Source organism: Coregonus lavaretus (assembly GCF_964263955.1).
Source record: "Coregonus lavaretus genome assembly, chromosome: 20".
Taxonomy (NCBI): domain Eukaryota; kingdom Metazoa; phylum Chordata; class Actinopteri; order Salmoniformes; family Salmonidae; genus Coregonus; species Coregonus lavaretus.
The window spans coordinates 27,292,228-27,308,841 of NC_140007.1; the positions used below are offsets into that span (position 1 = coordinate 27,292,228).

The 16,614-nt window shown below is 44.4% G+C and overlaps 1 protein-coding gene across 1 annotated transcript in view; it reads right to left on the minus strand.

Moving 5' to 3' along the window:
- LOC311148057 (MICOS complex subunit mic25a-like) overlaps positions 1-16,614 on the minus strand; it is a 62,845-nt gene that overhangs the window by 21,318 nt on the left and 24,913 nt on the right. The window contains exon 6 of the mRNA XM_084184952.1: positions 8,924-8,994. Coding sequence (XP_084041078.1) covers positions 8,924-8,994 — 71 coding nt within the window. The remainder of the gene's footprint in view (positions 1-8,923; positions 8,995-16,614) is intronic.

Below are 16,614 nucleotides of genomic sequence, written 5' to 3' on the forward strand. Positions count from 1 at the left end.
CCTAATTGAACGAATCAAGTTGAGCTGATCAAATCAGGCTGAATTCAGATATTGGATTAGCTTGTTGTAATATGATATGTGATATGTAACATAATTGGTCTCTGCATTCCTATTTCTCGGTGATGGAACTTTCTGGCAGATTCATTGCCAGGTTGCCATGCTTAATGAAATTTGATTGATTATGCAAAGTCATGTGCATTAAACCCCCCATCCTCTCCTTCTCTCTCTGCCACTGCTGCCCATACACTCCAAAAGCTACTCTCAGAGGACCGTTTGACACTGTGCTTAATTGAAACCTGAATTAAAGCCTGGGCTCAGCTTTGATTCAGCGTGCAAGTCAACCCCGGCATTTCAATTAAAACACATCCAAGGCTCCCATCACATCACGCAGCATATTACCAAGCAGCAGTGCGATATGCTATCGCTAGCATTTCCTTGTGAGTTGCTTGTCTTATCTGAATGGTTAAGAGAGAAGAAAAATGAGAAGGATGGGAAATAAACCTCCATCATCAACCCATCAAGGCGTGTTCAAGGAAAGATGACTCCATGTATCAGATTCTCCTGTTTTACCCAATGCTGAAGCTCTTCCTTCCTTGGTTTAATAACAACAGGGGCAGAGAAAAAGACTAAAGCAATGCTCTTCTTTGCGCTGGTAAGATAAGGAACTCTCCTTTAATTTAAAATAAACTGCCTTCATCAGGAAAGGAAGCTCCAGATAGTGCAGGAGGTTTATTAAAAGGGGCCTGAAGCAGAAAATTGGTTTGCCGCAGCCAAAGCTGAACCGAATTGAACCAAATTGAAGGCGAGGTCTTAAATAAAGATATTAACTGAGCAGCTTAGGCCGCTTTGAGTGAAGCAGGATGTGTATATGAGCAGTCATTTCTGAATTCAAAATCTGTAAGTAAATATAACACAGAGATTAGGCCTTAATTACTGCAGATTTCAATGATTTTTAATCTCCTCCACAGAACGCGCAGTGGCAAAACAAAGGCTGACTTCTGAAAGTCTGCCGAGCTTAGAGAGGCAAAAGGAGAAATTAAAGACTAGAAATCAAATGGAAGAGGAAAAACAACAACTACAAAATGTTCCATTAGCAAGCCTGCAATGTGTATATTCAAAGAAGTGAATAGAATCAAATCAATGGAAATGCTAAGAAGCCCAAAACACACAGAAACTCCAAAAATAGTTGTTGTGTTGAATGTGATTGGCTGGAAGCAGAGAGGGCAGAGGTTGTGTGTGTGCTAGGTCTGTAACTCATAGTGGTTCAGGTGCTATCAGAAGGAGTCAGAGGAGAGGCTCCCGTATCTCTACACTGCTGCTGCTGCTGCTGCTGCTGCTGTGGGCAACCAGCGCTCACTCAAATCTCAGAGAGAGTAGCTACTGCACCGCCTCGAGATAACTCTGATCTGCCATCCTCAGCCAAGCCACAGCAGATTACTGCAAGAGCCAGATAAATACATTAAATCACACTGGCTGTACACTGTAAAGTCCCCAAATTGTATCTGCAGGGGAATTCACTGACATGTTTTGGGGATGGAGGGGCTGAAATTAACTAGATTAGAGGTGCGTTTCTTTAACCCTGGCTGTTGCTCGGCAGCCAGATGAGAGGGCCCCGGCTCTGACAGCTTTTACATTTACTGAGCTGGTGAGGAGCATAGAACAGCGCAGGCCTCCTCCCCTCTACTCTCCTCTTTCCTCCTCCTCCACTCCTCCCCCAGCCAATCTCACCTGCAGGGCTAGGGAGTGGGGGACTCTTCTCCCTCCTCTCCTCTCCTCCACACGATGCTCCCCCACTTAAGCCTGTCAGCCCTGGAGGGGCCCGAGGCAGAGCACTGAGAGCTCAGCTCAAACACAGGCAGGGATCTGACACCGCTAACAATTAATACAGCAGAGCACAATCACCAGATGGTGCCGCAAAGTATTGGCAAAGTAGTATGGGTTGCACTTCCATCACTTGGTCGCGTCATTGCCATTGTTATCAACGTTCCACAGACGCTGCAGCCACATTGATGTCCAAAAGAAGAAGTGGGGCTAATGACTTTGACTCAGAGCTAATAACGGTTTCGCCCAGTGATGTAGTTGAGTCACTAAACCTCATGTCCGAATCGAGTCCCAAATCCCCTGTGCTGAAGTCCAAGTCCCAGTGCTCGAGTCCTGGTCCAAGTGCTCAAGGCTGAGTCACTGGGTCCATATTAACTCAAAATATTTATTTATTTATTTACCCAGTCAGAAAGACTTTTCCTTTTATTCTGTGCTACCAAATGTTTGCATATAGGCTACTGGTAATGTTACCAGGGTCACGTTCAGTTGAAAAACATTCTCGAACATCCATGAAGAGAGCCAACTATTCACAGAATAGAGCCAACGTTATTCCTTATTCAACATGTCAGATAGAAATATGCTATGTAGAACAAACTTGCCTATTTGAATGTTCCAAAATGTTGCATCCTGCTGAACGCACCCCAGGTTGTTAGCTATAGCTAGTTAATCAGGTAACATGACTGAACAAGGTGTAGCCTAAACAAATGGTTAACGGTTCAGTCCGCCTAGTAGCCTCGTTTTAGAACGGCCTGCGATATTCTTTATGAATGTAAGATGCAGCCCGCTAATGCAAGCTAGAAAAAAAAAAGAAATGCAGCGCCGGTATTATGGCTCATGTCTTTTGAACGGTACCCTAAGGGCTAGAATCAAGCTGTTTTCTCTGAGTAAAAGAGGGAGACTTGCCTACAGAACCTGTATATGAAATGCAGTGGGAAAAGTGGGAGGGTTGAGTGAGAAAACATTTCAAAGAGCCTGCTTCTCTATATCCTAATCAAGGGAGAGAAAAACATAGTTTGACTGTTTTACTATTAAACTCAATGCTGCTATTGTTTTTAATTTTGGAAAGCAGCTTGTGTTTCTTAACCAGGCAAAGGGTAGCTAACTAGAAGGCCACTTCTCCCGAGTGGCGCAGTGGTCTAAGGCACTGCATCGCAGTGCTAGCTGTGCCACTAGAGATCCTGGTTCGAATCCAGGCTCTGTCGTAGCCGGCCGCGACCGGGAGACCCATGGGGCGGCGCACAATTGGCCCAGCGTCATCCAGGGTAGGGGAGGGAATGGCCGGCAGGGATGTAGCTCAGTTGGTAGAGCATGGCGTTTGCAACGCCAGGGTTGTGGGTTTGATTCCCACGGGGGGCCAGTATGAAAAAATTAAAATAATAATGTATGCACTCACTAACTGTAAGTCGCTCTGGATAAGAGCGTCTGCTAAAATGACAAAAATGTTTTTAAAAAATGTGGTGACTGGTTAGCTAAGGTGAAGCAAGAGAGCCGCCTGCACAATGTGTATTATCGGAGTCGCAGGCAGAGCTTGTCTGCCCACACTCATTGCTTGCTCCCCCGCAGCTCACCAGCTGATGTACAGTTGAAGTCGGAAGTTTACATACACCTTAGCCAAATACATTTAAACTCAGTTTTTCACAATTCCTGTCATTTGAATCATGGTAAAAAGTTCCTGTCTTAGGTCAGTTAGGATCACCACTTTATTTTAAGAATGTGAAATGTCAGAATAATAGTAGAGAGATTAATTTAGTTCAGCTTTTATTTCTTTCATCACATTCCAAGTGGGTCAGAAGTTCACATACACTCAATTAGTATTTGGTAGCATTGCCTTTAAATTGTTTAACTTGGGTCAAACGTTTCGGGTAGCCTTCCACAAGCTTCCCACAATAAGTTGGGTGAATTTTGGCCCATTCCTCCTGACAGAGCTGGTGTTACTGAGTCTGGTTTGTAGGCCTCCTTGCTCGCACACGCTTTTTCAGTTCTGCCCACAAATGTTCTATAGGATTGAGGTCAGGGCTTTGTGATGGCCACTCCAATACCTTGACTTTGTTGTCCTTAAGCCATTTTACCACAACTTTGGAAGTATGCTTGGGGTCATTGTCCATTTGGAAGACCCATTTGCGACCAAGCTTTAACTTCCTGACTGATGTCTTGAGATGTTGCTTCAATATATCCACATAATTTCCCTTCCTCGTGATGCCATCTGTTTTGTGAAGTGCACCAGTCCCTCCTGCAGCAAAGCACACCCACAGCATGATGCTGCCACCCCCATGCAAGCCTACCCCCTTTTTCCTCCAAACATAACGATGGTCATTATGGCCAAACAGTTCTATTTTAGTTTCATCAGACCAGAGGACATTTCTCCAAAAAGTACGATCTTTGTCCCCATGTGCAGTTGCTAACCGTAGTCTGGCTTTTTTATGGCGGTTTTGGAGCAGTTGCTTCTTCCTTGCTGAGCGGCCTTTCAGGTTATGTCGATATAGGACTCGTTTTACTGTGGATATAGATACTTTTGTACCCGTTTCCTCCAGCATCTTCACAAGGTCCTTTGCTATTGTTCTGGGATTGATTTGCACCAAAGTACGTTCATCTCTAGGAGACAGAACGCGCCTCCTTCCTGAGTGGTATGACAGCTACGTGGTCCCATGGTGTTTATACTTGCGTACTATTGTTTGTACAGATGAAGTGGTACCTTCAAGCATTTGTAAATTGCTCCCAAGGATGATCCAGACTTGTGGAGGGCAACTTTTTTTTTTCTGAGGGCTTGGCTGATTTCTTTTTATTTTCCCATGATGTCAAGCAAAGAGGCACTGAGTTTGAAGGTAGGCCTTGAAATACATCCACAGGTACACTTCCAATTGACTCAAATGATGTCAATTAGCCTATCAGAATCTTCTAAAGCCATGACATCATTTTCTGGAATTTTCCAAGCTGTTTAAAGGCACAGTCAACTTAGTGTATGTAAACTTCTGACCCACTGGAATTGTGATACAGTGAATTATAAGTGAAATAATCTGTCTGTAAACAATTGTTGGAAAAATTACTTGTGTCATGCACAAAGTAGATGTCCTAACCGACTTGCCAAAACTATAGATTGTTAACAAGAAATGTGTGGAGTGGCTGAAAAACGAGTTTTAATGACTCCAACCTAAGTGTATGTAAACTTCCGACTTCAACTGTAGGCTGTATTTGCTGGGTGTGGCGCATCCTTCCCACTGCTGTACAGAACTGGGCATCTGTGCTACTAATGTTAATGGTGCTCATCACTGAAAAGCTCTCAATCTCTCCAAAAACTATTGTCCAGTTCATTTAGTAGTCAGAGTTTAGTCACAGAGATAATTTTGTCTTGTCTCATTATAGTCAACTGAAATTAAAAATAATTTTAGTTTAGTTATAGTGTTTTGGGGGTCTATTTAATCAGTTATAGTCTTGTCAATTGCCACTGAAAAATAGGTGTTTGACGCACACACACACACACACACACACACACACACGCTGTCAGAGTTGCTGTAAAGGAATGGTCAGGCTGTCTTATTCAGGGCTGTCTCATGGATCACAAGGTAGACAGGATCTTTCCTTACGTCTCTTTCATTTCAGCCACAATTACAGTAGAGAGTAGTGCGTGTCAAAATGGGAATCCTTATGACCTCTACAAAGTGATCATATTTTATGCATGACCATCTCAATTACAGCATAGTTGCTGTTAGCACTTTGTAGAGGTCATAAGGTTTCCCATGATGATCATGAACAGAAGCTGTGGTACTGTATCATGGTAGCGATAGTGCTACAGCAGCAAAGGGAAGGAGAGCAGGCTCAGGGCTGGTCCAGTTCTGTCCTCATCCAGTGATGAGTGCCAGTTTCTATAATGAGGGCTTTTTCTCTGCGAGGCCATAACACCATGAGCAAGAACAACAAGAGTAATGTCTGGCTGGAGCTAGCTAATTGGCCAGTTGTTAGCTGTAGCTAGCTCGCTGTGTCTGACAGTACACCCCACTGACCAGTCTGATATCCTCTCTCCTCTGCTGGAGCTAGGCTATGGTCATGTACATTTGTTACTACATTCTGGCATTCTGCTCATATCAATACCATAGAACAGCTAGTTCACACTCACAACTAGTTCTGCGTCGTCTTTTGTTTTCACTGAGGGTATCTCCTCAGTAGCAATGTGTTCTGTTCACCTCAGAGAGGTCTGCAGTGCCTTGGCATGTTGCCAAGATGATTAATGGGCAGCCATCTCGACTGTTCCATCAAAGATACACTCCTTTGTCTGGGAGGCTCAAAAGGTGTGCGTTACAGACAATGAAGAAGTGTCACAATACAGCATTAACCACAATGCTTCATGACTGCTACAAACTATTGAGTGCCTTGACCACTACTCTACTTGTAAACCTTTGCTGCGGCCACAATACAGCACATTATCTGACTTTAATTGAAGATATCTGATAGGCAGAGCATATGTCAGATAGGAAGAGTGTCTGTCAGAGAGGTAGTGTCTGATGTAAGAGAGAAAACAGCTAGAAGAATATGGGCACTAGAGTTTGACTTAAAGCAGTTGAATCCCATCTTTATTTGGCCCTGTGCTCTGCCCTGTGCTAGAACGGGAGTTGAGTCGGGTAGCAGTGCAGAACAGAGACAGAGAGATTAGAAAGCAGTCTTGTCATGCTCCAGGAAAGTCAGGGGAGCTACAGCCGAGACGAGGTGCAGCGTGCACACAGGGACAACAAGCAGGGACAGGACGCTCCTGGAAAACCCTCTCCAAGTCTAGGGATTCAAAACATCACACAGTGCCATGCTGTGGAGGAGGCAGGCAGGTAGGAGCCAGGCAAACTGCCACTGTCTGCTTAAGCTCTGGTAGTATAGCTCAGGGAAAGTACAACTTATGCAAACACAACCCAAGCCTTGCAGCCCTATTTTAACACCCTAACCATAAACCCAGTCTTGCTTCATAACCCCTGACCACATCCTGGCTTCTATTCCACTGTAAGCCCTCCCCAGGCCATCCGCAACCCTCTTCCCTTGATCTCCTTACCCCAGTGTGCTCACTCAATCTTCTAACCTTCACCTGGAAGCCCAAAACGGCAACAGGAGGCACTGGAGACAGAGAAGAAACAGCCAAACATCCATCTCACATCACACACACATCTCACTCTGATCGTATGGCCATCTGATAGGAGCGTGCGTAGTCATTTCTCCTGCCTGGGAGGGAGTCTCTTCCTGGCTGACGCGGCGTCAGACGGCAACACACTAACGTGAGCTTAGCAGCTCAAATCCCTGATTAGAGGCCTGCGTTAGTTAGCAACAAGGAGCTATGCTAGCACAGAGCAGGCAGGGAGTACTGCAGTCCCTAACAAGCTGCCACCATCCTGACACACACTGCTTCATTTACACATGATGCAGAAGAGAAGAGCTGCCTTTCCCCAAGACTATAGGGGATTTGAACAAGTTTATCTCCGATTGTACTGCTACTCTGCTCTACTTCCGACATTTGGTAATGGTAATTAACTGGATTACTTGTTCTACAGTATATCTACAGCATGACAATGAATTGACTGATGTGATATCCGTATAGGACTTTTGTCCCCCACTGCAGTTTGATTCATATCATCGTTATGAATAAAAATCACTTGTGATGATTAGTTCTGTGCTCCAATATCTACAGTAGAGGGTCTCACCGGCAAAAATAGCACAGGATTATGGTATTACTTTATTCTACTGGGGAGTTCTATATTAAAACGTCTGGAAGGATGGACCAAATAAATGAACAGTGTATTATAAAATAGAGGTTTAAACTCATTACAATGGGATTGAAACACCAGATGTTCAATACTCACCATAACCATGTAAACTAAATGGAGCTTAACACTTCTGAAACATCAGGGCTTACCAATAAAGCACAGGGATTTACTATAAACATCTATAGCCATTAGGGTATCCCTGTACTGTGCACAGTGTGCAGAATTTAGGTCAGTCTTTGGAAAACATGCATTGATAAATGCATTAGCTAAGAAAGCAAGTAAACTGGTAGGCTATGTGATAAGGCTAATCGTGAAAGCTCACAATTTGACACGAAATGGAAATAAATGCCTCCCTATTCGGAAATAAAGTTAGAACTGGTGTCATTTGTCAGCAGTTTCCCCACCTCTCATTATAATTATTTAGCTGAAAAGCACATTCTTAAATGCTGATTAATCAAACAGTTGCCAAATAAAGCTTATTAGGTTTACAGGACTTTGCACAGGGGAGTGTTTGCATTTAACTGGTAAGAAAAATAAATGGGGAAGAAAAGATTGCTATCTGGACAGGTGATTTGCTCATGCATAAAGTACAGTTGAGGTTAATTGAATTGAATTTACACTGACATTTCCTTTGGGGATAATGAGTATGCAAAGTGTGTGCGTGTGTGATGGGCTACTAGCCTAGCTGCATTGCCCAACAGTTGTATGGCACTACAAACAATCTGCATTCATACCACCAGCCTCAGATCTGCTCAGGGGGAATGTTAGTCTGAGTCTACAGCCCAGGCACAGGTGAATATATCCTGTCATAGATACTGTATCAGTCATTCTCCAGTTCTCTCAGCCATACCCAACTGTTACAATTACCATGTCTTATCTATGATAATAATGAGAAAACATTCACAGCACCTTGCTATCCCTGGGCTGTTTCAATCTGAGAAAGGCATTTCATTTTCTTGTGAATTAGGGGGAAAATGCACCTCATCATGTGTATTGTTGGAGTCTAAGGGAGCCAACCCATCTCCATGGAAACCAACAGCACAGCACTAGTTGGCTCTGGAAACCGATTTTATTCAAGCTCTTCTACCATTCTGACAACAACATCAATTACTGTGAATTGTACTGGGAGACAAAACAGGGGAGCAACTAGTATACAATCTCTGTATCATTTACAGCAAAGCAGATATGAAAATGCGCTCTCCAGTCTACATGGATCCATCATAGATCTTGTAGAACGCTTTCAAGTGTTATAGCTTGTGAATGACTGTCTGTGGTGTTGAGTTGGGGCCCATCTTCTACATAGGGACTGTAGTTCCACAGTCTGGAGGTGAACATTACTTTACAGATGAACAAGCGGTTCTACTTACTTTACAAGAGCTTCGGATTTTGTGGCTTGGTCGTGGAACTGTTTCTCGGTTTGCTTGTATCGATCCAAATTCTGAAATATAAAAATAAATATCATGAGGAAACGCTGAATTTTACAGGTAGGGGTAAGTTAGTGGACAATTCTACATGATGCAAGAAAATAACATGATAAAATGCACATCAATTACCTCCCAATGCTGACCAAATACATCTATCCCAACTACAGCCAACAAACTTTAAAATATTTGTTGGATAGTTTTTCCCCAACATTCTAATGCATCTATGTACAGCAGTGACGAACTGAGTATACACACCTGGCTGATTCTTTCAACAACCATCCATAGATGGTCAGGTTGGCTGTAGTTGGATAGATGTGGGGAAGCCATACAATTGATGGCATATAAAACAAAATACATGCTACAATCCATCAATTATTAAAATGTTTGGATGCTAATAAGAATACTACTACAACTATCATCAGTATCACCTTCTTTTGCCACCATCCCAAATCATTGCCTTAGGTAACAGCCAGTTCATTTAAGAACTGGATATTAAGCTGATGCGATTACAGTTAAATGCCTTGCTTGAGGGTACAGGGGAACTTTAAAAGGTTTTAAAACCTTAATGGCCATCATGGGGTAGTTGGTGGCTGTTCTGATCACAGGTAACTACAGCACTGGCAGTCAGTCAGGCAGACTGGGTATGGAGCAGTCAGCCTGGTCACAGACACACAGTCTCTTCATTAGGCTATAGAGACCATCCCAGAGACTATCATCACCCACACAGTCTCTTCATTAGGCTATAGAGACCATCCCAGAGACTATCATCACCCACACAGTCTCTTCATTAGGCTATAGAGACCATCCCAGAGACTATCATCACCCACACAGTCTCTTCATTAGGCTATAGAGACCATCCCAGAGACTATCATCACCCACACAGTCTCTTCATTAGGCTATAGAGACCATCCCAGAGACTATCATCACCCACACAGTCTCTTCATTAGGCTATAGAGACCATCCCAGAGACTATCATCACCCACACAGTCTCTTCATTAGGCTATAGAGACCATCCCAGAGACTATCATCACCCACACAGTCTCTTCATTAGGCTATAGAGACCATCCCAGAGACTATCATCACCCACACAGTCTCTTCATTAGGCTATAGAGACCATCCCAGAGACTATCATCACCCACACAGTCTCTTCATTAGGCTATAGAGACCATCCCAGAGACTATCATCACCCACACAGTCTCTTCATTAGGCTATAGAGACCATCCCAGAGACTATCATCACCCACACAGTCTCTTCATTAGGCTATAGAGACCATCCAAGAGACTATCATCACCCACACAGTCTCTTCATTAGGCTATAGAGACCATCCCAGAGACTATCATCACCCACACAGTCTCTTCATTAGGCTATAGAGACCATCCCAGAGACTATCATCACCCACACAGTCCTCAGTTACAGCTCTAACTACTGCTGAGGAGACTCCATGCCGATGGAGTCTGCATACAATAAAATCGGTCCAAAGCACAGTGGTGGTCTAATGCCTACATCCCTGTCACGAGAGACTACATGCCTCTGTATCGTAGGTTTTCAGTTCCACAATCACTGATGTGGCTGCCCAGGAAAGAATCCCATTTCCATGTGTACCTTGACAGGCAGCACCTCAGTTTAATGAGGTAACGGCCGTGCCTCAGAATGCCATCCATAAGCCCAGGCTAAACAGGCTTCCCTTAATTATTTCTGATATTTCTCCTTGGAGAGGGAGAGAGCTGGGGGTAATTGAAGTGAGCAGAGCAGGAGAGTGATGGGAACATCGTTTAACCCAAACCCTGAATCCCCATCAATTCACCAAGTGCCAGCGGGGTCAGTCTCTGTCATATTTCACACCATCTAATCTCTACACAAGTCATCTCAAGGGGAGGGAGCCGACAGTGGAAACAGAGGAGCACCGCTCGTATGCATTCACACTAATCTGATAACTATCAAAGAGGACAAATTATAATCTGTTTCCTTCCCCTCGTTCTCTCCAGTCAGAGTGAAAGGAGGAGGGTGGAGGGTGGAGTCGGGCCAGACGAGGCCCACTGCTGCTCAGCCTCATCTCGCTCTGGCTGAACTGAGCTCTCTCTGAAGGCCCCATTAAGAGCTGCTGCTTCTTAAATGTTAATGGCTTTAATGAGGCTGTGAAGAGGTTCTCATAACTAGCTAGGAACTGCAGCAGGGACTGTTATTGTGTGAGCACCAGTCCAGGAGATTGTGATGCTTGCAATTACCAAAGAGCAGTGACCCACTGTGCTTCTCTAGAATCAGTGCTGGAATCAGTGTTCTGTAGCTACTTGATGCATGCCTAAAATGATTAACCCATTTATGTGAGTGAAAATGCTGGAGTATAGTCTGTGCATGTGTGCGAGAGAGAGAGAGAGTGTGTGTGCATGTCTGTGTGTGTGTGTGCGTGTGTGTGTCTACGTCTGCACTACAATACAATGAGGGCTGACAAGATGAGACAGTGAAGTGGGATTACAGACACACTGACCTAGATACTACATTAGTACTAGATCTCCTTCTTATCCATTCAAAGAGCCTTTACTGACTTATCTCCATTCAGGCCTGTTCATACCACCAGGGAGCAGATATCATAACCTAAAAGAAAACTAATCCTCAACAACTGGAGCCCTTCCTTCACATATATCCAGGGGGGCTTAGAGGCGTCTTTGGATCTCCCAAATATTTAACCAAAATAAACTGCCAGCTGGGACTGGGTATATATAAAAAAGGTGAATGTAAATACCTGGATTAATTGAAAACGTTGATTAAATGCCGTAGGATGGTTTGGGAGCCCTGTTGAGAGACTATTACCATCTTGTGTCTGTTATTAAAACAGTAGAAAGTCTAAGCTCTATCATACTGTATGTGCAGTAGGGGTAGTATGGGTCCACAGGGAATGGCCCAGTGGCATTTAAACCCACCCCGTGTGAATACCACAAGGAGAAGATGACACTAAAGATGGGCCTCCCTCTTTAAGGCACCCGTTGCTGTGGCAATGCTACCCGCCTGTGCAAATCCAGCAGCTGGCACCTGGTTTGTCTCGCTGGCTGGCAACCCCCGTCAGCCACACTCCTTCCTTCCCCCTTCCACCCCCAGTGCCATTTCCTGCTGCGCTAATCCGATCGATATCTTAATCTGTGCAGGGTGGCTCTGCCTCGGCGTTGCCGTGGGCTAAGCGCTGTTCTACACACATCCACCAGGAGCACTTATCCCCCAGGCAAACAATCCCACCGCTGACACAAACTGCCACGCTACTTTGACACGCTTTAAAAGGACCAGGCTCCCAGCCCAGGCACGCTCCTGTTTTAGCACTCATTTTGAGAAAACCGAAGAAAAAGTGAGGGCGAAGTGAAATATTTAGACAGGAGATGTATTAACCTCAACCTGCCTCTTGTGTTTGAGATGGATCCTCTCCTGCTGGCAATAAGGAGTCAAGGAGATCACTAATGGATGTTCCAGTCACTTAGTGTCTTGTCTGTTCTTCTATAAAATATCAGGAGGTGTCTGGGGGTGTTCGGGGGTGTCTGGAGGTATCTGGAGGTGTCTGGAGGTATCTGGGGGTGTCTGGAGGTATCTGGGGGTATCTGGGGGTGTATGGAGGTATCTGGGGGTATATGGAGGTATCTGGGGGTGTCTGGAGGTATCTGGAGGTATCTGGAGGTATCTGGGGGTGTCTGGGGGTATCTGGGGGTGTCTGGAGGACGTGTTACTCCTCCAGAGTCTCTGGTTTAGACAACACCTTCCATTTAACTCCTAGTAGATCCATATGAGGTGGCTTCCACTTATAGTGTTGTTGAGTGACAGCACAATTAACTAACAAAATGTCTCTCTCGCTGTCTCTCTTTGTATGAGCTGTCTGTCGGAGTAAACTCTGATTTTGTACCGGGAGATGAGCTATAACTTTTGTGCCCAACATTACAGAGCTGAAAGATCCAAAGAAAAGGAAAATAAAAGGAAAACTACCGATGCGTCATTCTTACTCTAATGCTTTATAAAAGGGTCATGTTAGGTAATGTTCCCATGCCAATGTCCAGGCCATCAACATCTCCAGATGGAACATACTGCCCTTAAAATATTGATACGGCTAATTTAGAGCTCACGTAACACATAAGCAGATAACTTTGATTCTTTCATGTGAAAATGTTCTTCCTACATTTCCATAAGAAACCGGCAACACAGCAAAATATGGTTTTAATGCGGAGAAAAGGCACCCTGTACAGTATTCTGATTAGAATGCTTCTCCCGTCCTCTATCGTTCTAACCGCTGCCCCTGCAGTTTAAGAGGCGAAGAGGTATTATACCCCCTGGAGCCCCTGACATGTGCCTACATCCGTATGGCAAGCGTTGAAGAAAATGAATTTGTGATTGGTTAGCTAGTGCTGGCCTCGAGGCTAAAGGGGGCTAGCTGTCTGGCGGACGGCTGCTCTGCTCCCTGTCCATTAAGGTAAACGCTGCTTCCGCTGGTCGGATGGGGGAGTCATGCAGATATTTCCAGAACGGGCCCCTGCCGACAGCGTGTCAACACGGCTGTCAGGATTTCAGGAGGATTATTATCTCATACCCACACTCAAGTGCGTCAAAGTGCTTTGCAACTAGTGACAAGGAGGAGAGAGAGAGAGAAAGAGGGGGTACTGGGTGGGGGGCTGAGGGGGGGGGGGGCCTTGAAAAGCAGAAGCATGAAGCAAGGAGCGGTGCGTGCAGGAGAGGGATGGAGACAAGAGCAGCGGAGCCAGCAGAAGGCTTTAGCTGGATTAGTGAGAGCCTGTGCTAATTCAAACAGCAGTGGGACATTGCTGTTACCAACCAGTAGTTTTCACAGCTCTCTGACTTCCAGCATTCAGGAGAATTCACAGACATGAGGCGATTATGTGTGGCGTCTTCACCAATACTCTCGCACTCATAGAAAGTCTTTCTCCTAATGTCAGACCGTCAGAGTTGTAGCCTACCTATAAATTGTAGACAGACAGCTCCAAAGAATGGCTTCCATTAGCTGTAAAGGGAACTCAGGGTATGAAGTCTGGAATCCCTCTTCTTCTCTGATCCAGTCTGTCAGGCGGGGACCCACCCACCTCCCCCAAACAGAGTGAGAGCAGTTTGAAAAGACAAGCCAACTCCACAGCTTTATCTGCCTCCCTGGTCCGGCTCCATCATAACACAACCAAAGCCCAACAGCAAATACTGCGCATAACATTTCACTGCCAGTCACTGATCTCTTTGGCAAACACCACATTCTTATAATGAGGTAAATATAAATAGAGAGGCATCTGACACAGGGCCTAGATGACTCACTGCTATCATACTCATGGTGGCTCACTGTGTTGCTCGGGTGAATAGAGGCTGGATATTAAATGTTTATTTATGATTGCATGGTAATTAACGATCAGTCGGTGCTAATCTACAACGCCTGCCTGTGGACTGAGCCAATATTGGAGACTGTCACAAGACAGCTGCCCCCTGGTGCCTAAACAGTTACTTATACAGCTTACAATGTGGTGGTCAAAGTCTGGTGGCCAGGAAAGAATGGTAGTGGGGAAAGTGTTTGCTATATCACATGGAACTAAATCTTTATAAAGAAGACAGTGGTGTGGTAAATTAGCGATATAACAAACCATGAACAGCTGTTCTATTGGTAATATTTCTCTCTCAAACCCTTTGTTTTTACATGACCATGCATGAAGCTTGGAACGTATGATTGGACATGCTATCTAGTTTAAATAATGGATCCTAAGTGAACAAACACAAAAAGGCTATGAATACATTTTACAATATTAATCTAGCAGGGTGTAAAACATTTCTGAAATAAGTCCTCGTTCCTTGAGACTGCCACACAGTTACAGCAGTCGGCAGAAAAACAAAGAAAAGTGTTGCCTTGCAGTGCTTTAAAATGTGGGCTAATCCACAGAAGACAAACTATGATTGTCAGTGTGTGGCTGGGGGAGATTGCAGGCGACAACAAGGTGCTTCCATCAATGAAGCAATATAATAAGACACGCAGAGGAAATTACAGCAGTGCCAGAGTCTGCATGTCTTCTAAAGGGTACAGTGCCTTGCAAAAGTATTCTTCCCCCTTGGCGTTTTTCCTATTTTGTTGCATTACAACCTGTAATTTAAATGGATTTTTATTTGGATTTCATGTAATGGACATACACAAAATAGTCCAAATTGGTGAAGTGAAATGAAAAAAATTACTTGTTTCAAAAAATTCAAAAAAACGAATAACGGAAAAGTGGTGCGTGCATATGTAGTCACCCCCTTTGCTATGAAGCCCCTAAATAAGCACCACCAAGCAAGCGGCACCATGAAGACCAAGGAGCTCTCCAAACAGGTCAGGGACAAAGTTGTGGAGAAGTACAGATCAGGGTGGGTTTATAAAACAATATCAGAAACTTTGAACATCCCATGGCGCGCCATTAAACCCATTATAAAAAAATTGAAAGAATATGGCACCACAACAAACAAGAGAGGGCCGCCCACCAAAACTCACGGACCAGGCAAGGAGGGCATTAATCAGAGAGGCAACAAAGAGACCAAAGATAACCCTGAAGGAGCTGCAAAGCTCCACAGCGGAGATTGGAGTATCTGTCCATAGGACCACTTTAAGCTGTACACTCCACAGAGCTGGGCTTTACAGAAGAGTGGCCAGAAAAAAGACATTGCTTAAAGAAAAAAATAAGCAAGCATGTTTGGTGTTCGCCAAAAGGCATGTGCGAGACTCCCCAAACATATGGAAGAAGGTACTCTGGTCAGATGAGACTAAAATGTAGCTTTTTGGCCATCAAGGAAAACGCTATGTCTGGCGCAAACCCAACACCTCTCATCACCCAGAGAACACCATCCCCACAGTGAAGCATGGTGGTGGCAGCATCATGCTGTGGGGATGTTTTTCATCGGCAGGGACTGGGAAACTGGTCAGAATTGAAGGAATGATGGATGGCGCTAAATACAAGGAATTTCTTTCAGTCTTCCAGAGATTTGAGACTGGTACAGAGGTTCACCTTCCAGCAGGACAATGACCCTAAGCATACTGCTAAAGCAACACTTGAGTGGTTTAAGGGGAAACATTTAAAATGTCTTGGAATGGCCTAGTCAAAGCCCAGACCTCAATCCAATTGAGAATCTGTGGTATGACTTAAAGATTGCTGTACACCAGCGGAACCCATCCAACTTGAAGGAGCTGGAGCAGTTTTGCCTTGAAGAGTGGGCGAAAATCCCAGTGGCTAGATGTGCCAAGCTTATAGAGACATACCCCAAGAGACTTGCAGCTGTAATTGCTGCATAAGGTGGCTCTACAAAGTATTGACTTTGGGGGGGTGAATAGTTATGCACGCTCAAGTTCTTTATTTTTTTGTCTTATTTCTTGTTTGTTTCACAATAAAAAATATTTTGCATCTTCAAAGTGGTAGGCATGTTGTGTAAATCAAATGATACAAACCCCCAAAAATTTTAATTCCAGGTTGTAAGGCAACAAAATAGGAAAAATGCCAAGGGGGGTGAATACTTTCGCAATTCACTGTACACACAGGTTGGTGAGGGCCATTTTCCGCCCAATACCAATAGATCCCTCGCTTAATTTCCAAAAGGACCCTATTCCAAATCAACCAGTCCATTTGACAATGATAGCAGAACGCATAAGAGGA